This window comes from Pieris napi, chromosome Z, assembly GCF_905475465.1.
Source record: "Pieris napi chromosome Z, ilPieNapi1.2, whole genome shotgun sequence".
In the NCBI taxonomy this organism is placed as follows: Eukaryota; Metazoa; Arthropoda; class Insecta; order Lepidoptera; family Pieridae; genus Pieris; species Pieris napi.
In genome coordinates this window covers 13,042,987-13,068,247 of record NC_062259.1, presented here as the reverse complement: position 1 = coordinate 13,068,247, position 25,261 = coordinate 13,042,987, and the positions used below count along the sequence as shown (strand labels likewise).

The window sequence follows — 25,261 nt, the reverse complement described above, 5'->3', positions numbered from 1 at the left end:
TAATTTTCAATCGAAAATTCTGACGTCAAAATTTCAGCTTTTTTCAAAAAGTTGATGTGCTCTCAGTGCGTTGAAATCTCTACTTTCCTATGGTAAAAAAAAAATATATATTACCATAGTAAATCTTCTCAGAAAATGCAAAACATCGTATGCAGTAACGCCCAGACCCGTCATAACCTTCCCTACTTCTCTATGAATCTTCTTTAAATTATAATTAGATGCCTATTTATTACTATTTTAAGATAACTTATATATACCTGAGTGACCTAAAAAAATTTTTTAGCCTTTAGATGAGCTAAAATTTTCGTATTTTATAGAGAAGTAGGGAAGGGTATGACGGGTCTGGGCGTTACTGCATACGATGTTTTGCATTTTCTGAGAAGATTTACTATGGTAATACAGTCAAAACCGTTTATAACGACATCGTTTACAACGACCTATCGGTTATTACAACCAGATTGTACGGTCCCGTCTGAATCCCTAGTAAACTATTCAGTAAACAAACCGCTTATAACAACATCGGATACAGCGACATATCGCTTACAACGACGAAATTTTATCGATATTCATCGGCTATAACGACCAACCGCTTCTTGTCTCAGCAAAACAAAACAATACAAACGATTTTAAATCTTATTTAGAGGCGTTGAATGAATATTTAGGCATATTATTACCTACGCACTTTCTCCCAACGAACAGTTTCAGCCAACAACGATTTCGGAGGCTCTTAACGCTGTAACGATTTTACAAAAATTTGTTGCCTTTAACGAACAGTTTGATACTGGTGATACTCATACCTTGAGGAGTATGAAACGTAAAATGCAAAAAATATTTGAGACGGCTAAAAAAAACAGACCAAAAGACTGATTACTTTTGTACCTAATTATTTCGTAATAAATATTTTTGTTTCTTTTTTGACTCGTTAACATATTATAATATTAACATACCATATTATAACCCATACCTACCTATTCTAGAAAGATAACTATGATAATATAACTTGTATGTATTGTACATACATATGAACTAAACTTGTGTGTATATAATATATGACATTGCTTATAACGACTATCGGATATAACGTCGGCAACTATACGGTCCCTTCAATGTCGTTATAACCGGTTTTGACTGTATATATATATTTTTTTACCATAGGAAAAGGAAAGTAGAGATTTCAACGAACTGAAAGCATACCAAATTTTTGAAAAAAGCTGAAATTTTGACGTCAGAATTTTCGATTGAAAATTAGGGTGTTTTTTCGATATTAATTCAAAATAAGGTGAAAAAATAAATATTTTTAATCAAATAAATTACAGTATATTTGGGACATAATAAGGTAAGTTTTCACCAAATTTCGTTTAAAAAAAATAAATTTTTGTAAAAGATAAAAATAAAAAACCAAAAACTTGGTTTTTTGAATTTTTCACACCAATTTTGAGGTTATGTGAAAAATGTGTGAATACAAAAGTTTTAGATCTTTTTATTACCTACAACTTTGCCATTTAACTTTCTTCGATAGGACTTTTAGTTTTGCCGGAAATCGAGATAAACCGTTTTTTACCCTTAAACCTCCCTCCCCTACCCCTTCCCGACCTCAGATCGACCGTAATTTATTTTTCCTTTCATTTTGATCATATTCCCCTGCTTTTCTAATGGGTTTCATCCTACTGTAATTTTTTTTGGTTTCAAAAATTATCGGCACTGGTCTAATTGTCAAATACATGCACTTTATATTACCTAAATATCCTTATGATGTGTATAATAAGGTTTTTCTTTTCAACTAGCGATAAAATAGTATATATAGTAAGTAATATATATTTTTATCCTTGTAAAATGCACTTTATCCAATAATTTATCAAATAATAAAAGCAATCTTGCGACCGTAATCAAACATAGCGCTGAGAATGTGGGTTAGTACTTATGACTTCTATATGTTAAAAACTTATTTGACTTACGGGAATCGCACATTGTGCTAAGTATCGACTCTGAGGGTAAGGGCAAGATTTATTCAAATATATTCTATTTAATTGGCAAGGACAGTAATTCGATATTACTTCAGTACCTTAGCATCTAACTAACCTTCTGAAAAGGGCTCATATGGTTCGGTGTATTAATTATGTTAACGAATAAATAAAAAAAAGAGTGGCGGAGAGTTTATTTCCAGTTCTTCTCGTCCGTTCTACGCACTTGATTTGAGATCTGGCAGTAAATGTACATTGTGTTACCTAAATGAATAAAAGATTTTGAATTTTGAATTTTAGATTTTTGAATTATTTATAATTGAAATATGTATTTATAGGTTAACGGAACTTTTTCATTGTCCGTTAAGTGAACTGTCAAAAGTATAAACTATTATTTGTTAATGCCTATAGTAGTTAATTTCTTGTATTTTTTATTATGTAATTTTGATTTTCCTGATAAATTTTTAAATTTGCTTTTTTTTTTATTCGGCTGTATATTTTATTCACTTATTGTGCAGTCTTGTCAATTAAGGGTCCCCCTGTTAGGGCAGGACACATCAGAAGTGAAACTTCTTTGTAAAATAAGTATTGAGTAATTAAGCTACCCAAAGTTTAATTATGCCAGTATTTCTATATTAATGAATGATACTAAGGTTAATTAAAAACCAGAACTAAAATTAGTTGTCATTTATATAGAAATACCACCATTAATATGGTAACATATTAATTTTTTTTATAATTATTTGGATTACCAAATAATTATAAATAATAATTAAAAATTAATTATTATCATAATTGCTAACTTATATATGCACATTTTCTAAAATAGTCAACTGGGTCTTAGCAAGGGCTTGGTACTGTGCCCTTATAAAAATACAAAACCAACAAAAAAATGGTAATTTAGTTACTTAATAAAATAATAATGATATTGATATGTATCGCTCTCTCCCTTTTCTTCGACAAAAACGATGCACATCTTCGTGACGTGCCGCAAAATTTTTACCCTCATGCGCCTAAAGAAGTTTCACTACAAAAACTTGACATAGAGCAGTCTTAGTTCACGTTAAGTATCGACTTACCTCTAACGTTCTTTATTTCGGTGCTCGCATTTATATGCGGAAGTCTACGTTTAACAAATTGTGAGAGATTAAGGCTAAATTAAAGTAGTTCTTTCAAATCCCTTGCAAATAGAACTTTTTAAAAAAATTAATAAGACAATAAATGCAAAATTCCCTACTCCAATGCACTGTGCCCTGAACTTACATTTAGCCATTCAACAGGTTGTTCATTCTACACTTCTGCTATAGGCTTATGTAAATTTCAATCAATTTGACTAAGAAGATAGATACGATAGGGATAACGTGATTGCTACAGTTTTCTAAAAATGACATGGACTATCGTAAACCTTTACGTACATTTATAACAAGTAAAAATCCATCGCAATACTCAAAATACTTAGCGGCAAAAAGAGGCGTGTTAGTTAATATGGAAATGTCACAATATCAATCTGTCGCGAGGTGCGCAGGGCCAAAATCTGTTTTTGTGGTGTAAGTGGCCACATTACCTTTGAATTGGAAAAGGTCAAATCCCCAAGAAGTAATTCCGCAAGGGAAATACCTGTTACTTATTGAAATGCAATCAAATTGATATTTGCTCTCAGCAAATAACGTTCTGGTTCAAATAACGGGTTCGGGGGCTTCAGGGTTTCGTGTCGCATTCACTATTAATAAGGGAAATAGATCATATTCATTTAGTATAAACATTAAACAAACATTACATTACATAACATTTCTCTTTTATTACATAGTGGAAAGCATGATTTCTACTTAAGTATCCAAAAAAGTTATTTTCGAATCATCACGATTTAGGAGCCTACAAGAAAAGAGCGTCCATTCCCTCAAATGTCGGCAACATACCCCAAAGTGACCAAAGGCTGTTAGCACTCATTTATAAAATACATTTGGTCACTACTTGAATGTATAATACTGTATTTAAAGACAATTTTAAGGAATATCTTTGGGGCAATCAGAGTTTTTATATCTGCTGCAATATTAGTGAGACCACAGTTATCCTTAAATTAATTTATACATAAAATAAACAGTGCTAGGCGGGCGGGAGTCGCCAAGAATCACGCACGCGAGCGTATAAACATCGAATTGGCAGCGTGTGCCGTCGGGGATTATCGAACATCATTCATAAAGAAATCCTTTAGCTCGCGACAAAATTTTACTTTCTTATCAGTTTTGCTTATTATTTAAATCAAATTTAAATCCCGAGGCTATATTCATCCTGTTTATACAGTTTCGATATTCCGCTGTAACGGAAAATTTAGGAGTTACAGAAACTTACCGTGCATGTACCTATTACGGAACCGCCGCAAAAGCATCGAAATTCCCTTCTAAAACATAGGTACACTACATACTTCTAAACCCTGCACACTTCAATACAACACTTCTAAGGAATCCTATGTATTATAAATTAGCTGCACATTCAGCGCTATATTGATATAATTTAAATATTTTCGATTTGTGTCGTATTGTTGTTTTTCCTTTTTTTTTTAACGACAATTCACACCAATTGACCTAGTCCCATGCTAAGCTGGTGAAGCTTGTGTTATATGGGTACTAGGCAACGGATATACATACATATTATAGATAGATAGACATATAAATACATATTTAAACACCCAAGACCTAAGCGCAACACCAAATGCTCATCACATCGATGTTTGTCTCAGCCGGGGATCGAACCCGGGACCCATGGATTCGCAGTCAGGGGTACTAACCACTAGACCAATGAGCCGTCATTAATATTCAAAAAGTCTCGAATAAAATAAGAGTTGTAGTAAACGTAATTTGATCAAAACTATTATGTACCTAACACTGAATTTGTTTAGAAAATGAAAATCGGCTTCATGATATGCCGATACTTTTATTGTTTTTCGAAGTAACTCCGTTCCTCTCGTCGTCGCGTTCGATGGAACCACTGAGACTAAAAGCAGTGGGCCCATTCTTCCTTAGGGGTCTCTTCTACGGTATTTTCGTACGCTTTCACCGCATCTTCAGGGCTCTTAAAGCGAATACCTCGAATTTTATCTTTAGTTCTTGGAAATAAATGAATGTCGCAGGGCGCCAGGTCAGGACTGTATGGCGGATGACTCATTATGACTCATCTTGACACCTGCCATAGTCAAATATTCAACAGTCCGTTTTGCGGAGTGCGCTGAAGCATTGTCGTCTTGAAAGAGGATCCTGATTCGAGGGCGCTGCTGTCGAATTTTTTCCAAGGAACAGGCAAACAGCGATTAACATACCAGTCTGTAGTAACTGTCCTTCAAAATTCAAATACAGCATTTGAGGTACCACCGTTGAACTTATCTAACATTTGGCGACACAGGTCCATGCAAAGGTGTTTCTGGTCGTCGGTTTTATCCGAATGGGAAATCCATCTGGTACAAAGCTTTCTAACGCCTGTAATGTTTTTGTAATATTGAACTTGACACATACCAATACCTAGGCTTGCCCGTATGTGCTGATAGGTCACTCTCTTATCTTCCTCTACCATGCATCGCACAGCACTGATGTTATCTTCAGTAGTCGCTGTTAAACAACGTCTCTCACGCGGTTTCAATCATTGACCGAAAAATTTCGGTCGTGGTTGGTACCACAGAAGGCAAAACATCACGTGGCCGTTCACCAATCAGATGGACCGATCAAGTAATTCATCGTCCTCAAAACTATACACTGTTATAAATGGGCTCATCCTTGTAGTCAGTAGTTCTGGCAGATCACTCTGTAGTGCCAGTTGTGGCTGATATATATATAAAGTTTGTTGTGTATAAAACCAATAAATATACGTATATAACTACTCGACTTGCTATCGTATTCATATCATTTCTGACCCTACGAACATTACAATGCAATAACAATGTTAAATATAATATAATATGTGCCTACCTATAATTACATTAATATAATTACGCGAATATTTTACCGAGTTCGCAACTATATCAAACTAATCAAGTCGACTTTGAACGAAAAATTCACTATTGGAAAATATAAATCCCTTTTGATGGATAGCAATCATCTGGTGCTCTTTATAAGCTCGGTGGGCGTAGTTACCTAGAAACGGATTCAAAGGGGCGCTTTAGCTACCCTAGCAACTAGTCTAGGCTTCACCCCACCGCGACGTAATGCCCATGATAACTACCTCCCCTTCTAACTCTATAATGACTATGTATCTCTTTCTACGTACTACATAACTTGTATCGTATTAGATAACGAACATTGATTTTATTATTTGTGAATTCAATTATGATCCGAGACAGTTTGGAATTTAGAATATAAATTTTACGTCTTAGATAAATATTAAAATACTTGTCAGTATAAAAAGCGCTTTGTTTCAAAAATGCCCTTTAAACTTTGTGACCTTACGTCAACATGTTATACTGTGCGTCACGGAGAAAATGAAATTATTATTAATTCGTTCAGTTAGAAGTGCGGTAATGACTTAGCTCTTTGTCGGTAAGGCTTCTGAATCCTGAAGCACATTCAACGGCTTATGGACAATAAAAACGTGATTTTTTGTTATTTTTACAAAAGATCCTTTGTTTAAAATCGCGTGGGAGGACCAATTGTTTAACTCACGTTTGGTTACATGAAGCTTTTCATACAAATTCTTGTCGCAATCTGATTTTCACGATGTCCTTGGCCAAAAAAACATCTTGAAACCACCAAAAGTCGTGTTTACGCACTACACGAATTGTTTGTAATACACACTGCCTCAATTTTCAAGACGATACTTATGCCTATTAGTAGAGTGTCGCCTAATGAGGACTCGTATTGCTTCAAAAACATTAAAAATATATGTAAAGTGTGTTTATTTATTATAATCAATGCATTACTTTGTGTAAGAAGGAGAACCTCTAAGTAAAACATACCTGTGTCAGAGTTCTCAGTTCTTTCATAACTTAATTGTTAAATACATAACAATTTTAGTTTATTTTTAACTATTATTACTATTGTTTTATATCCATTTTTTTTAAAACAAAAAGCATTATGTGACGCGTAACACGCGTCCGTGAGTGTGGGGAGCATGTTAGAGTGTATGAGTGAGTGTAATGCAACTACACTCTAAAGGCCGATTTACATTATCTTAGTGTTTAGGAGAGTGCTTTAGGGTAGTACTTTAGTAGAAACATGTAAACGCTACTTGCTTTAGTAAACGCTACGCTAAAGAACTTACCTTTCTTGTTGTAGTAAAGCACTCTCCTAAACACTAAGATAATGTAAATCGGCCTTTAGGTCTCAGGATCCCTAACTCTGCTTAAGGAGTGTTTATAAGCCCTTAACCGTTTTTTTTATTATCGACAGTGAGCGGGTTGATATTAAGTAGTTTATTTAATTTATTATAGATGTATTCTGCCTGAATATTGGGTCTGACCTACGACAACATCCCTATTTCTTTTTAGATACAGCCTATAATCATAAGAAAGCGCGCCCTGTGTGCTTTTAAAATTATATTTCGAACATACAGCTTCCTGACGGAAAAGTTATTGGCTGGGATGGTAAAGCTATTCCGATGGATGTCCTCGCATAGTTAAAACCTAATTGTTCTGACCGCTCCCCATATGTTTATACAATTTATTACTACGGACTGAGCTAGTGATATGTAATGTCGCAATGTTTTAAAAATGTACGTTAATTTTCTAAATCTACCAGTCATGGACTCTATATGGGGATAGTCGATAATGGTCTATATGAAAAAGCCCAAATATTATTTAGAGCTTACTTTTGTAATTAAGGGACTCTTTTTGCACATCGCAGTTATGTCTTTTACATACATAGTTGGTTTTCTTTTGATTACAGATTATAGGAGACAAATTTTCAAGCCACTTGGCAATATACTAATAATATACTTCGGGAGCTGGCGAGCATATAAGTAAATGATTTGCGCGAATTAAAGTTCGGACAATTACGACAAAATTTTCTTAATGAATTAAGGTCGTACGTTGCTGCATTTTTAAGATAGAGGTTTAAATTTGTAAAAAAATAAATAAATAATTTACTCGAGTCTGCCTCTGAGATTAATGTTCAATAACCTTAAGATAGCGAAGAAAATCTATAAACAGACATCCAGGTCTCTGGAGGTAGATGTAAAAAAACCCCTACTAAACCATTTGCTCGAAGCTGTAATTGGGTCCATTCGATTTATTAGAACTTACTAAATACAAAAAAAATGGCCAAGGTATCTAAACATCAGCCTTATAGGCAAATACGAGCAAATCATATAGTAAACCTGTTTTATTAATATTTGTAAGGGTGTCAATTGACAACGCATCGCTACCATGGTGGCAGACGTGGTCATTTTATATTCCTTATCGTAAATCACTATTAAATAGTCTCACACGAGCAAATCATATGCATAGATATTATGTTCGCCAGCTCCTTAGCTAATAGTGGTAGGTATGTCCTACTTCCGTTGATTTTTTACTTCTGTCCAGTTGTACCATGTCAAAAGTACATCTGTATCATCTACATAGACAGATATATTTGCCAGTGATAACTTTTTAGCATTAATGTATATCAAGAATAATGTGGGACTAATATGCTTCCTTGCGGAACTCCATATGTCATTTCCTGTTCGTCTCACTTATATAATCTCCTATTTTTACTGTGTTCGTCTTGCAATACACACATAAAATAACTTTAGGGGAATGTTTCTAATATATATTCGTACCATTATACATTTTATGTAAGAGTCAAGAGAGATTGTCGAAGGCCTGTCATAAATCTAGAGCTGCACATAGGCATTTCTTTCCCTTATATAGGTTGGCTACTATTAAAGACATAGTAAATTAAGATATGGCATCTTTCGTGATTTTTTCTAGTCTGAATCCATAATGAGCTTGAGAAAATATTACATTTATTTTGGTAGTTTAGTAATCGAATATTCAGTTTTTTTTCTAAGACCATAGAGATAGCAGAAATAATTGAAATTGGCCTGTTATTGACATCGCCGGATTTAAGTACTGCTACAATAATAGCTTGCTTTAGTTTTGTCAGAAATATTCCTAACAGAGGTAGGTCATATGACAAGTTTTTAAAATCGGGGAATATTATCCCACCGCTACGGCGCTATCTAATTTAAGGTTTTGATTATCTTATCAACCTGTTAGAAGGTCAGTACAAAAATGAACAAGCGAGTGCAGGCTGGAGAAAGGGGGTAGTGCTGATATGGAGGAGCGTGTCGGGCTTTGTTGAGCCGACTACTGGCCGAGACGTGTGAAATAGTTATTAACTTTATGTACAGACTCTGTGGGCGTAGATTTAATTTTTGTTTGACTCATATATCAGTATATATAGTAATCCTTTTAATATTTTTCCATAACTGTTTTGGGTCATTAACTGAATTATTAAATTCTGATATTTCATAATTTCATTTAGTTTTCTAAGTTATTAAGTTGTTACAGAGGTCTATACCTTTTGTTAGTAATTAATAGATTTTCGTCATATTGATTACTTTTTTTAACGTTTTTGCACTTTTTCTTATGTAATATACCAGCAGTTAAACACGGCATTATTTTATTAGATACATTTCTAATTATATTATTTTCTTCTATGGACTTTTTTATTTATTTATTAATTTCTCAACGACTATATTTGGATCCTCGCAAAGTAACAGATTGTTTAAATTTAGCTAGTGTTATGACCGCTTTATCAAGTCTATTTAGGTTTTTAGATATTTTGTTTCGACTGCCGTTATGCTTTATATTTACTTTCTGTTAACTTAAAAATACCATGAGATGATCTGAAATTGATTATGTCAGACAAAATGAGGCTCAATGAAGTGGGCATTGTGTACTCGATACCACTCATATCTGATTCCGAAAAAGATCTATTTATTTCAGAGAAAGGTTTATTGAACTATATGCTACAGATTATTAAATTGGAGTATAGAGAAACAAATTAAGAATAGATTGAGACAAATCAAACATAACGGACACAATTGAACCCATAGCTGAGTGAGCAAGGAAGTAGGCCACACGCTCTGCCACTGCTCTTTCAGCAAAAAGTAAAGAAATAAGTGTGTTGGTAAAGCGGCAGCACGAAGGGCTAAGTGTAAATGTCGAGAGATGACATTTACAAATACTTCAAAATGTATTCGATTTGACTTATGTACAGTTCTGACAATACTTATCTTCTTAATATATATAAATTACGTGTCACGTAGTTTGTCCGCTATGGACTCCTAAACTACCGAACCGATATCAATCAAATAACACCGTGTGCAGTTTGATCCAACTTAAAAGATAGGATAGCTTACATCTCAATTTATACCCGCAATATTATTTTATTGCAAAATATTTGTTTATTATTTGATACAATTCTAACAGATGGCGCTGTGTTAAAAGTATCTACGTTTCACATAAGTTCTCCTACCGTTTTCCTTGAATAGTTTACTACTATGTAATATAACAAAAACCTTAGCCACAGCATCGCTTGGCCGGTCTGTTAGTCACTTATAAAATTATCTTTATTAAATATTCTATAAGTTATCTACGGTAGACGTAGGTAAGACGAGGTAGGCTAAACCTTTGATTGTAAAAAAATTGCGCAGTTTGTATATAAAAAGTTACTCTTATTTATATTTTATTTATTCCGTATATATTGGATAAATGTGAACTGATTCAATTAACTTCTAGTATTACTTCTAAGCATTAAACATATCGGCTATCCGGCACACGTGTTCAATGTTCATCCCTTATTCTCTTTCACGTTTGATAACAAAGCCTCGACCGTTAGACAAGGTCACGCGAGGGTCTTTTGACAGATTTGACAGTTGCGCTTACAAATTAGAAATAATAGGATCAGTCTAGACGCTAGTTGGGAGATTTGTAAAAAATTTTCGCCCGAACATAAAAAAATAATTATACTATAAGTACAAAAAAAGGGTAAAATAACTTATATAGTAGCAGTAGTACTATATTTCTACTTTGTATATATAAATATTATGGTAGAAATTTAGTCACCAAACCACTTTATCACGAGTTGACGTTGAGGCAATCCGCTGATGCCACGCATGCTCTAGCAATTTCGGTTACTGTTACATGCAACGTGCCAAAAATATTATATTTATTTATTTACAAACCCTTGCCAACGCTCAGCACTCATAAATTAAAAAATAAAACAGGTAAACAAACACGAAGGAAAGAAAACTAATGGAAAATTGATTTCGAAGTGTAAGAGCAACTATGGATATCTAGACCTGGCTCGTTTATCAGAATGCTCATTCTGGATATCGGTGAGTATTGGAGGGAGACAAATGGGACGATGGAATGCCACGGGTATCTAGAGGGAATACGAAATTTAAATTTAGTTACAGGTTGGGGCAATCAACCTGATTCTTAAATATCTTAATCGATACGATATCACTTCATTTTCTACGATTCTCCAATGACAATCTTCAAGTGCTCCGGCCTGGTTTCGTATATTGGCAACTCTTCTTCGAGATGCCACGATGATTACGTTTATATAACGATAATGTCTATTAGCATTTATTGTTTACTCTACATTGCCAGTCATATTTAGCCCCTCTTCGTTGTGAATTTTTTAAAAATGGCTATTCAACGACGTCTCAGTCTGTATATATTAGTAGGTAGATGAAAACATGTATTATTGTAGAAATATAGTAAAACTAAATCGTTATATCACTATTATGATAGACAACAAACAGTAGTAGTGGACTATGGACTAGTTTCTATAGGCATAGTCTGCGCGATGACTCTTATACAAAAAATTTCATACATTCAAAATCCGATGTGGAAATTGGGGGAATACGTTTGTATGGTGTGATTACCTAAAAAGTTTTGCACACAAAGACCACTTATCGTTTTTTATTTTAAATACGTCTTACCAAAGGCAATTTTAAATCATATAGTTTATGTTTTAATCTCTTAAGTAATGTGCATTAAATGCTTTCACCGTTCCGTATCCCTAACAAATAAATATGTAACGTTCTAGCCTCTAGGGTATAAGAGTTATATGTCCCAAGGAACTAATCACTTTATTGGTTACTTTAAAGCCTCTTGAGCTTTACAGAATGATGCACATTGTACACTATATTTAGCGTCAACTGCCTCGCTACTCTGTAAAACCAATAAAGATTTCAGCGATTGACTTACAAAATTTGCAGGATTTTGACACTCTGATAATCAACTCAGATGCCAACTAACGACGAAACCCAGCGATTTAGATCTATCAATATCTGTAGTTATTGCATTTACGTAGGACGAAGGGATGTCAAGTAGAGAGTAAGCAATCCGTGTCTGACTACCATCAACTTTTTCCCAGTTATAAGACGTAATTGTGCGATCGAAATATTAAACTTGACTGAGTGGGGATAGACCCTCCGAAGGGTCAGATTACGTAATCTTGAGGGGTGTGGGGTGCGGGAGGAGGGTATCAAGGCGAGGGCTACACGTGGATAGGGCTATTACGTAATAAAGCAACCTGCGAGCGTATCTCGGTACCAATTTTATATCCACGAGAGTACGGACATTATTAGAATTAGATTTCATGTTAATTTTTTTTATGTTTTTGGTTGGTGATAACACAAACCACCCTTGATCGCTTATCGGTGTCATAACGAAGCCATGGGTATGGTACTTGATCGGGTAACAGCAATTTTTTTTAAATTAACTGAAGAAAACTTGTTATAATTTTCGGTGAGGTTACCCCCATGAAGCTAACGCTGGTCCCTTTTTGTCTGATCGATATCTAGGCAAAACATTTGTTGTTTCTATCATTAGGGTTTATTAGTTTCTAAAATATCAAGTGTCTTGCAGCCAACTGGTACCAATTTCAAAATCTTCTGTAACAATTACAACGCCAAAGCTCTTACTTGGTCCTAAAACCATGGAATCCATAGCGTATTTAAATGCCAATTCTCAAGTGAGATTGGTCATTTGCGTGCAGTGCAAGTGCACTCACTTCCATTACTCTCAAACAACAACGGGCGTGTCGCCGACATATATATATATAGTATGTGCCTCGGACACACACACAAATATGTACAGCCAGTATATATATATATATATATTATATATACTAGCTGCTGACCCGGCAAACGTTGTTTTGCCGTGTATATTAGTTTCTAGGAAACAATTTTTTAGCTCAATAAAAATAACTACATATCTACTATTATAAAAAATAGGGTTTGATCGTAGGGAGGTGAAAATTAAGGGTTTTATGTACATATTTTTGTATGCTGTATCATGTGAAAAAAAAATATATATAAAAAACAATCTAAAAACAAAAAAAAAAATTGGGCTGGTCACCTTATCACTTAGGGGTTTTAAAGATAGATTTGACAGACTTACTGAATATGCATAAAAAATTTCATAAGAATCGGTCGAGGCGTTTCAGAGGAGTATGGGAACGAACGAGTATGGAACATGGTGTAATGGTTGCAGCTTCTTGCAACGTTGTATAAAAAAAAAAATTGGCGATTAAAAAGAGTGGCGGAGAGTTTATTGCCAGTTCTTCTCTTCCGTTCTACGTCCTTGTATTGAGAACTGGCAGTAAATGTAAAATTAGAAGCAATTTAATGTATATTTCTTTTTTGACGTTCATAACATTGTGTTCCCTACATGAATAAATGATTTTTGACTTTGACTTTGAATATTGTGAAACGAGAATTTTATATATTAGATAATAAATTGAAGTTATTTCAGTTAAAAGGGTTAGAGATTAAGTAGATAGAACGCTTCGGGCGTTCGTTAAAAACTACTCAGCTGCTTTCCAAGACAGACTCTTAATTATTTACAAAAGTATTTAATAAAACCACTCCTACGCCAGAATGCCTAATGCCTATTAAAGATTTTATATTTTTCTCTTGAGTTGCTTAGGGCTATTAATAGAAAATTTTAACATCGTCACAGACTCGCAACGCCATCTAGTTGTGTTTACTTGTTTAGGATAGTACTTTAGTTGAAACATGTAAACGCTACTTGCTTTAGTAAACGCTACGCTAAAGAACTTGCCTTTCAAGTTGTACTAAAGCACTCTCCTAAACACTAAGATAATGTAAATCGGCCTTAAAATAGTAATAACTCTCAGCTCCAAGTCTTTATTAGAAACTAAACTTGAGAATGTTAACGTAAAACCATTGCAGTCTTTATAAATAGCTGATAATAGTTTACATTAAACCACAAAAATAAGCCTAAGATTTAATACAAAATAATCCAAATTCACTAACTAAAATGTACTTGCTAGCCCCGCAAATGCATTAATTTTTCAAACATAGTAACAAGATGCTTATATGTATTATATATATATCTATGTACGTTTTCCGAACAAGAGTTATTACATTCTTTTGAGTCTTACGATTCGCTTTTACGAATGCGATATCAAAGTGATCGTATCGAATAGACTTGAATAGCTTATGTACTCTGGGAGTGCCACAGATCGATAGGGTTTTCTGAACCGACATCTATCAGGTCAACTAGCTATGTACTCAATACCCAATGCATACTACTATATTCTGCACATTCTTACAAAATATACATCCAGAAATGCATTTTGTTTATTGATTTATTCTTCTTTATAGACAAGTATGTATTAACCATATACATATATATATAACCTTATCTATATCTATTTATGTGATGAACCTTCTGTGTTCTCCACATGGGAGACACACATAGCCACATACACGACTCTGAATCTAGGGGTTAAAATTTGCCATAAAGAACTCCATTGATGCACAGGGATGGAGCGCACAAACTAAGCTGAGAATAGCATATGCTTAATTTTTAGCTTGCTTCTAAAAGAAGAAGTGTAAAAGATTTAAAAAAATACTAATACTTAGAGAATTCTTCGTCTTCTTTCTACTTTTTCGTATCTCTCTTCTTGGCCACTATCTAGGTTCCAACATATTTACCGATCCCCAGTATAAAATTCTTTGTACCGAAGATTAAAATTCCATTAAAAACGTTGGGATCGGTATCGCTACTAGAAGGATTACCTGGCGCAGGTTGCCTACTGCTTACGACTTACCTCCAACCACCTCCAGCACCACCGACAGTTGAAGAATCAGTACTGGTCTCCTTCAGCTGTGTAGCACTCACGCTCTGAAGATTCGGCGCGTTGACACTGAAAACATGTTAACTGAGGCATTTGCAGTAGTTTCTATATATAAATATTAATAAAAAAAACGTCTCCAAGTAAACAACGAAATTTATTTCTATTTAAAATTTGGTTATTCATATGAAAAGGGGAATATAAAGATCTCAGAAGCTACGTTTAATAACATCAAAGGCAACGCAATAAAGACATGGAAAAAATACAGGTCTCATTTTAAAATACAGCTACTGGAAAATTTCCTTTATTTATCACGTACAGGGGCATAACTGATGAAAACAATCCTTGACGCAAATTGGCGCATTTCAGCAGACTTCTCAAGGTGCAAATAAATATACTCTTTATAATGTAGTTTTTACAGCTTACATTATCGTTATCGTATCGTGGAATATTTGTTTAACTTTTGCGAACCAGCAAATATTATAAAATGAAATGTGATCAAGAAATATTGTTAAAGTAATAAAAAAAATGTTTTTTTCTTGATATACATACAAGAGAGATCGAATGGATGCGAAGGTACCACATGGTAATTTAAAATATAGGATCACTTACGAAACTGGAATACATTTACAACAAAAAAATTTTTTTTCTAGTTATCATATCACTTGCATTAAATTGTTACCATGTTTTAACATTGTATAGAAATAGATAAATTTGAATATTATTAGGCCGTTTTTTCCATTAATTCATTCTAAAATAACGTTGATCGTATTGTAACATTGTGCATGTTTGTTGGTAACATGCAAAATGCTAAAATGCTATTCGATTTAAATCTATCTCTAAAAGTCTAGCCAAGCTTAGCAATTATTATGTCATAGTGTGTTGCCTAGGACGTTCTAAAAAATAATATTTCATATCATATCAGCCTGAGCAACAAAATTAAAACGTTTCTATATTTATTGGAATTTGTGCTAAGTACTTTAAATGCATTGTATTCGTAAATTTTCTAGAGTATTCGGCGAGCGGTATTGTTTCTCGACAATAGGCTATTCGGACGCAGGTATAAACACGTCCTTCTGCGAATTTTTGTCAATAACATTCAGGATTGTCTAAGCTTATTACGAAGCTCTAGCTAAGAAATATTTGGATAACGATTATTAACGATCATTTTTGAAATCGAAATATATTTAAAAAATATTAATTTATTTTGCTTTTAATTATTTAGTAATTAAGTTTCAATTTATATAAGATTCAAAAAAAATTATCAAATCTCACACGTCTTTGTCATACAGGAGTCACCTCGGCATCAAATTTCAAATGAGATAATTTCTCTTAATAGGTGATGCGTCACATTGATCCTTTTGTGTGCCTGTTTAGCCAGTGTTACGGTGTAAGCCAGGTTTAGAAAGCATTTTCGTCTCAGGATTTTCTTCCTCCAAGCTTAGGGCGTCTCCGTTCCATACGAGTGTGGTCCGAAAATTACTTACAAAGTACATGCTAAAAACAAATATATTTTCCCAATAATTCGACATAGTAGAGCCCTGTGATCGTTTTACCCTTCTCCAGGTAGTCGATGTAGATCACACCTTTTGGAAACACCTTCGGATTGCGCTTATTGACCAGTCATTATAGACATTCGAAATCGAAAATTTGATAATAATTCCAAAAGTTTTCAAACTTCGGTCAAGTGAATGGTACATTGGGACGACAATAAATCTCATTTTGCAACCTTGTCCGCAGTCCGGAACATTGTTAAAATTGCAATTAAATTAATTTTTGCTGTATGGTCGTGAAAAAAATTCCAAAAGTTCTGCAAACTTGGGGAAGTTTTCGATATAATATTTCATATCACGTATAAAATTTGCAACCAACCTAAGTGTACGGAACATTTTTTGTTATTTATTTTATTTTCGATATATCTGTCAAATTTGCAGAACTTTTGGAACGTTTTCCTTCAGTTTAATAAAGAAAAACATTAATTTTTAATAACAAAAATGCTGGGTAAATCTGAGGATTTACCCAGCATCATTTTCTGGCGTTATCTACTTCTAAACTTCTAAACTTCTTCTAAATATGCTTCGTAAATACACAAAATTTTCAACGGTTCCATTGCACGACATAAACATCCGATATAAGCGTTCGATAGTAACTGAATAAAATGCGCTCGTCTGGCATCCCAACAGAATTTCTGCCAGGCAGAATTTCTGTGAACGGAATTCTGCGACTCACGACTCACAAAATTACGCTCGTTTAGCCTCACCCTTAAACGTCGTCAAACACTGCTGTGAAGTGGTCTAACGGTTGCGCTTGTTTTTCGGAGTGAGCATAAGCGGCATCCATTGCGCTGACCTCTCGTGCACAACACTTGGTGCAGGATATGACCCACGCGGTCTTTTGAGATGCCTACTGTCTCAGCTATCTCGCGCAATTTAATCTGCGGTCTGCCAATACAAGATCGTGGATTTTTGCCACGTTATCCTCCGTGGTAGCCGTTTTCACCTGGGCATGGCTCATCAAAAACCGACGTGTGATCACGTTGACCAATTCTTGCCGGTGTCCATCGAAGGAGAAGAGTCACCGTACAATGCATCCAATCGCTCTTTGAATTCGATGCGCGATTTCCCTTCCAGGAACAAGAAACGCATCACCGACCGATATTGTTCTTTTTCAATTACTCTGAAAGCCGCATCCGCTCGCTTCCACACACGATCATAACAAAACTACGCGTCCGATTCGGCTGAAATTTGCGATAGTTGTGCTATCGGTCGGTGAGGCTTAGTACTTATCGGATCGCCTTCGTATATCCCGGGGTATTAAAATTACTAGTTTACGGGCAAAAACCTATTCTAAACGAACAAACCAATTTTCCTCTTAAGATCTAATGCAGTCTCTTTAGATTAGTATCTAATGTAGTAGAAAATGTAGTCATTATCTAGGTAACATACAGACCTACTGCGATTAACTTTAACCTAGTCATGGTTAAATTTAACGGAAACGCCCCTAGCCTAGTACACTTATAGGTATTCATGGGATGGGGTGGGTGGTGGGTCGTGAATGAATCCATGCGTATTCCCTCGTTACACAATTGCAATGCCACTTTATTGAACCGCCTACCCGTTAAGTCTATTTAACTATAAATAGAAAGGACTATATAAAAGATTAGTCTTAAAAATATATACATTCTCGTAGTTTTACTGACATTCCCGAAATTATAAAATCCTTAAATTTGCCACTACTCGTACTGAAGGTGACTGAAGTGAATTGAGATAAGATTCTAGAACTGCGGAAAATGATCATGCATTTTAATTGATTCTGCTATCCCATAGACACCACCACAGCATCTGAATCTATGAGTGCTTTGCAGACCTTTTAGGACAAGTGATTTAAAAAGCTAAAGCTCGCACCAACCAGCTACTAAGGTATCTAGAAAGTCACCAAATGATCTACGACTGTCATTATGGCTTTCGTCGTTGTCGCTCGGCTGGTGACCTTCTTGCCCGGGTAGTTCTCGATCACCATCAGAACAAGCTTGTGTCTGAAGTCGATACTCTGCTACGTGGGTTGACTAAACCTACTTAGTACAATTTAACCCCAAGAAGACACAAGTCTGCTCGTTCCGTATCGACACCAAGTGTCGCTACTCCTCTTTACACTTCTTTAAGCCGGGCGCATACATACTGATTCCGGATCAGGTTTCCGTATCAGGGTTTCAGATTCGGAAACCTGAATGGTCCGCGTGCATAATAAATGTTCGACAAGGCGCACACCGTTCTTACTTTTTCCGGACAGAAAAAAACCTGACGTTCGGTTCGGAATTTCTCCGTGCGTTCGTTTTGGAAGAACGGAAAAAAACCTGATGACGTCACCCCGAACGCAGCATTCGCATACATTTTGACTCGATCGCCGCACACGTACGGAAATTTTCATTCAGAATCGCGTTGGCGCTGTGCCGAGTAGACGTACGACGTAACGCTCTCCGTCAGCTGATTTGCTTTTTTATTTTATCTCGTATGCTATTATGAAGCTCATCAAAGGATCTCATTGACATCCTGTAATATTTGAAGAATTCTTCTGGGTATGCCCATAACTTTGCTCTTTTGACATAGAATTGACTCTCAGTTAATCTTTGGGTATTCAGTGGATGCACCCAATAACGACGTTTTATGCCCTTTTTGTCTAGCGCCAATAAAAGAGCAATGAGCATCAATTCGTCTTCGTCGTCCATACTCGTGCGTTATCAGAAGCGTCTATGATCAAACTGATCGTTTAAATTCCGAATGCAAAAAACAGAATGTGTGCGCTCTCCACACGGAATTCTTGATTAGGAAACCTGATCAGGATTTCTGATCAGGAATCAGTATGTATGCGCCCGGCTTTAAGCCACAGTCAGTATCGGAATACTAGCCGTTGGCATATCGAACGACGTTCAGTTCTAAGTTCAGCATCTAAGTTTTATCATCGGACGTGGAGAGAGAATACGAAATTCTATCCGTATCACCTAGACTTCCGTCGTTACAAAACTGAGCGTTACTTAGAAGTTTTTGCTGCGAACCAGCTAGTCACAAAGTATTTCCGAACCAATTAGACTGGAGGTCCTACAGAAAAGAGCGTAACTGTTCCTTCCTTAAAGGCCCGCAACGCACTCGCGAGCCATTTGGCATTGAGATGACTCTTACACCGCCGCCCATGGGTCACATAGCATTCTCCCAGTTTGCCCCTGTTCAATGGAAAATCAGCAACACATCCAAGTTTCGGTGCGCTTGAATTTAGAATTTGGGCAATGATTTCCCGGTATTTGGCTTTAACATGCTTATACAAAATGATCACGACACAAAGAAATAAGGGTAAGTATTGCAGTGTCACTGGTTTTATTATTTATAATAGATTAATAGAAAGAAACGTTTACTCAGGCAACTTACATCTTTTTGTTGGCCACAGATGGTTCTACGATGAGGGGAAGTCCGCAGTACGAGTAACCTGTTGAACAGTTGTAAAAACATGCTTTTATACAGACAAATTCCATTGTTTTCTCTTTCTATCACTAAGTAGGTCAAAAAGGTTAAGAGTAAAATATTTATTGATCCCACGATATTAGTCTATTGAATTGTGTTGCTAATTGGCGTCTTCGTACCTTAAATTATCGGTGAAAAAAGGCGAGGTTGTTAGGCAACGTTACTAAAGGTTGTGATCAATATAACGGCGCAGAATTGTGTTTGATACATGATAATAAAATGGCTCTTTACAACGCTGCTCTCTAAGGAAAATTACTTTACTGTAATAGGAATACCTTAATAGGCAACATTTCTTAATAATAAAAATTACAGCCGCTGTCTTACACGCCATTTTAAACGCACGTACCTAAATATAGTTTCGCCGGGAATTGAACTAACAGCCTTAACCAAGCAAGAGGTGATTTGGTATCACGATGTAATTTTGATCACGAAACATTGAGGTCATTAATGACATAAATTATATTTGTAGTTAATTTGAGACTTAAAAAAATCTTGAGACAAATACTTATAATACCAATGAAGGCTGATTGCTTTCTAACAATCTTTACCAAGCATGTGTTTGCCGGAGAGTAAAGCAGTGTTGGCCTAGTGGCTTCAGCGTGAGTGACTCTCATACCTGAGGTCGTAGGTTCTATCCTCGGCTGTGCACCAATGGACTTTCTTTCTATGTGCGCATTTAACATTTGCTCGAACGGTGAAAGAAAACATCGACAAAAAACAAAACCATGACATGTCATAGACCCAAAAAGTAGTCAACGACTTGCCTATTAGATTAAAAAAATGATAATGAAACAGATTCAGAAATCTGAGGCCAAGACCTAAAAGAGGTTGTAGCGCCACTGATTTTATTTTTTATGTGTTTGCCGGGGTTCGAACTCAGAGCTGAGAATGGCACGTTTATTAAGCACTAACTTTACAGTTAAGGAAGATTTTCATCAAATTACAATCTTTGGAGCCATTGCCAATTCGGAATTATATATTCTATAATACAAAAAAAACAGTATGTTCTTATATTTACTGGACAGGTGTATGGCCATTAAACGTTGGTTATATTTACAAATTATATGTACATTAATATATTTTAATAAAGACTGCAGTCAAATATTTTTTTATAAGCACGACCGTATTTTACTTGAATTACTAGACAGCTAAGGTGTTATGTCAACAACACGTCCTATTTCGGCCATATCATCACAACATCACGTCCTCAAAACCCTACACTGCAATAAGAAAGCCAGAAACTGGTGGGGACAGTCTGCTGCCCTGCTGACCATGAAGCTCAAACATGAGCTACCGACCTAAGAAACTCTACCAGTTAACTAGTTCTTTTAACAGAATTGACTTACCATGCAATTTGTCAATAGCTCGATCAGCTGCCGACTGGTCAGGGAAGTCCACGAAGGCATAGCCACCTCGTTTTACGGATATGTCGGCAACAGTTAGGTTGTGTTCGGCGAACAGCTGCCGAACCGCGGCCTCGTCCGCCTCCATCGGCAGATTACCGATGTACAGCTTGTTCATAGCAGACACGTTCTTCAGCTGTTCAGTCATGATGGAGACAGAATTGGATAGGGAGATGATGTGTATCGATGCCCGGTTGTTTTTTAACTGAATGACATGCATGTTCGAACGGATTCAAATTTCATTTTTCGTTTCGAATAAGGTTTTGCTTTTAAGGTTTTATTACTGGCCAGTAATGAAACATAGACTCTGAATATTATGTATTATTCTGTGGATATTGTTTTCTAAAGTGCCCTGTAAACGATCAAATAGTTTGTCAAATTTTACGTGTTTGTCAAATTATTTGATAGTGTACTGCTGTGTTTGACGCGTTTGTCAAACAATCTACGTGTTTGTCGTGTTTGATGAAAATCTGGATTGATGTCGAGTTTGAAACAAAATCTCACTCGTTGTATTGACATCATGGAGGACGCTACGCTCAGTGACAATATGAGTGTCAATATTAGTAACATAGAATTTATGTTGCATTTCATATCTGTTTATCGTGATTTTTTTTTATTTTTAGTAAACCTATGTTATTTTGTATATCTTTTAGCAAGAAATAAAAGGCTTCTTATTTTATTTTATTTTATTTTATTTTATTTTATTTTATTTTATTTTATTTTATTTTATTTTATTTTATTTTATTTTATTTTATTTTATTTTATTTTATTTTATTTTATTTTATTTTATTTTATTTTATTTTATTTTATTTTATTTTATTTTATTTTATTTTATTTTATTTTATTTTATTTATTGCTTCACAAGTTTCAATGATAATGTTGCTCAATGTTCGAGGTGCAACGCAGGCTTGAAATTTAAGTCTTCGAAATCATCGCCGCTAGCCAGATACCTCAAAGTTATTGATAACCTTTGAGAAGCTGGTATAGATTTCCGCATAACTGTGTCCTTTTTTTCAATACGAGGATGGAGTATAGTCAGTAAATCTTCAAAAGTTTTATGGTCCATGCGCAGGAAGTTTGCGTAGTCTTTAGGTTCAGTGCGCAATATTTCCCGTAGCAAATTCTCGTATTTATCTCTTAATTTCAACCATTCTCAACTCCATCGTCTTCTTTTTTTTGTCTTGATACACAGTGCTAGAGTCAATGCCAAAAATGCGTCATCTGAATTACTCGCGCTCGGCACGGCGACGTCACGTCACGAAAGGAGAATCTACTAGAAATTTAACAAATTTGATAGATATTTGGTTTGATCGTCTAAGCTATTGTTTGATGAAAACGTGAAGTTTGACAAACAAGTTTGTCAAGCAAATTTTACGTGGTTGTCAAATTATTTGATAGTGTACTGCTGTGTTTGAGGCGTTTGTCAAACAATCTACGTGTTTGTCGTGTTTGATGAAAATCTGGATTGATGTCGAGTTTGACAAACAGGTTTGAACGTGTACGGACTACGGGGGTGTTTGTCAAACAAGATCTCATTCGTTGTATTGCCATCATGGAGGACGCTACGCTCAGTGACGATATGAGTGGCAATATTACGAACAAGGAATTTACGTTGCATTTCATATCTGTTTATCGTGATATGCCGATGTTATGGAAAATAAAATCAAAAGATTATATGGACAAGAACAAGAGAATTTATGTCTTAATTTCAACCATTCTCGACTCCATCGTCTTCTTTTTTTTCTTGATACACAGTGCTCGAGTCAATGCCAAAATGTGTCATCTGAATTAATCATTGTAAGCGCTCGGCACGGCGACGTCACGTTACGAAAGGAGAAACCAGAATCTACTATAAATTTAACAAATTTGTTTGATATTTGGTTCGATCGTCTAAGCTATTGTTTGATGAAAACGTGAAGTTTGACAAACATATTTGTCAAGCAAATTTGATCGTTTACAGGGCAATTTACACAGGAAAACAATCCGTGAGTGCTCCAGTGCCTAGACCTCGGGGTGATGGTTACGTTAGGAGGCAACATCGACCGCCGTTACTATACTAACCTCTCGACTTTTCGAGGTTAGGTTAGTTTTCGTTCCATACATTAATAATAATAATAATGTATTTATTTGCAAGAATATGGTACAAATATATTATGGCGGTACAATCTAAAGTTCGCATATTCTGCCACACATAATGGCGTGCCAATTTGTCTTAAAATGGATTTTACATAGAAGTTTATAGCTAGGGAGCTGGCGAGCAAAATATCTTTTGATTTTTTTCGATTGATTTGCTCACGTGGCAGACTTTTTTAATAGCGATTATACGATAAGGGATATTAAGAACCACGTCTGCCACCATGGTAACGCTGCGTTGTCAATTGACACCCTTAGCAATATTAAAAAACAGGTATAATATATGATTTGCTCGTACCTATAAAGCTGATGTTTGCTAGGACTTTTAAAAATATCAATTTTTAAAGTTTTTTTTATAATTTAAAATATATACATATATGAAATGCACGCTTGGCAGACTGCGGTGTTTGGTTTTTTTATAATATTTTGAATGTTTTTTATTTAATTTTTTTTGGATCGGAATTAATTTTAATTAGCCATAATACTTTTCCTCAGATTCGCGGACATCAATAAACTGAAACGGTTAAAGTCAGTAAGTAAAATGTCTGACAATATTTTTTTTTGTATTTAGGTGGTTCTAATAAATCGAATGGACATAACAGCTTCGAGCGAATGATTTAGTAGGGTTTTTTTTTAATTTTTACATCTACCTCCTGTGATAATGCCTGAGAGAGAATATATAGAGAGACTTGGATGTATCTCTATATACTCGTATGTATTTTCTTCGTTATCTATACGGTATTGGCCATTAACCCCAAAGGCAGACACGAGAAAATGATTTAGTATCGATTTTTTCCTAGATTTAAACCAAGTTAGTTTAAAAACGCAGCAACGTACGACCTTAATTCAATAAGAAAATTGTGTCGTAATTGTCCGAACTTTAATTCCTATCATTACGAAATACGGGCTAATCATTTACTTAAATGCTCGCCAGTTCCCTAGTTATTATGGCACTCATGACACAATGTATGGAAATAATTACTGCATAGATTAAAAGGCGTTTTTAATTGTGTGTTGAGTGAACTGACAAATGGTGTTTTTCACCTCAGTTCCTCCTACTGTAAGAAATACTTAGTCTTTATGTAAATATTTTATTTTACTGTTTTATGTTGTATTGTTTTTTTTCTATGTGTATGCATTGTTTTGTATGTCATTTAAAATACATAATTGCAGCATGGATTAATCTGTAATAGTAGCTTATTTAAAAAGTATTGTAAAACATAACATTCGCTCGAACCCTGAAAGAATATCGTGAAGAAACCTACACGTCTTAGACCCAAAAAGTCGACCGCGTGGGTCGGCACAGGAGGCCGATCACCTATTGGTTATTAGATTGAAAAATCATGAAACAAATACAGAAATCTGAAGCCCATACATAAAGAGGTTGTAGCGCCACTGGTTTATTTCATTTAAAATATAGTAATAACCGCAAAATTACTTTCCAATCATCTGACCTAGGCGGTAACAATTATTATAATCTGTGGGTTGTACGTTGCTTTGGCTTCCCTTTAACCTTAAGACATAAAACGAAATTGAAAACGACTTTTCAAGTATTAGAAATCTTATAAGAGTTTATATAAAGAAAGAAGATTGGCTTGCCAGTAAATTGAAATTCCAACAACGTTTTTCTCTTTTGATGTTAGGTTTAATTGAATCAGTATCTCATTTTT

At 35.0% G+C, this 25,261-nt stretch overlaps 1 protein-coding gene across 2 annotated transcripts in view; it reads right to left on the bottom strand.

Annotated features, from left to right (window-relative positions):
- Positions 1–21,632, bottom strand: part of LOC125062843 (insulin-like growth factor 2 mRNA-binding protein 1) — a 65,178-nt gene extending 43,546 nt beyond the window's left edge. For both annotated transcript variants that reach the window (XM_047669032.1, XM_047669031.1), the window contains exons 1-3: positions 21,402–21,632; positions 19,963–20,020; positions 15,020–15,115 (exon numbers count right to left, since the gene is read on the bottom strand). In XM_047669032.1, coding sequence (XP_047524988.1) covers positions 15,020–15,115; positions 19,963–20,020; positions 21,402–21,606 — 359 coding nt within the window. In that variant the 5' untranslated portion in view covers positions 21,607–21,632. The remainder of the gene's footprint in view (positions 1–15,019; positions 15,116–19,962; positions 20,021–21,401) is intronic.
- Between the last annotated feature and the right edge of the window lie 3,629 nt (positions 21,633–25,261).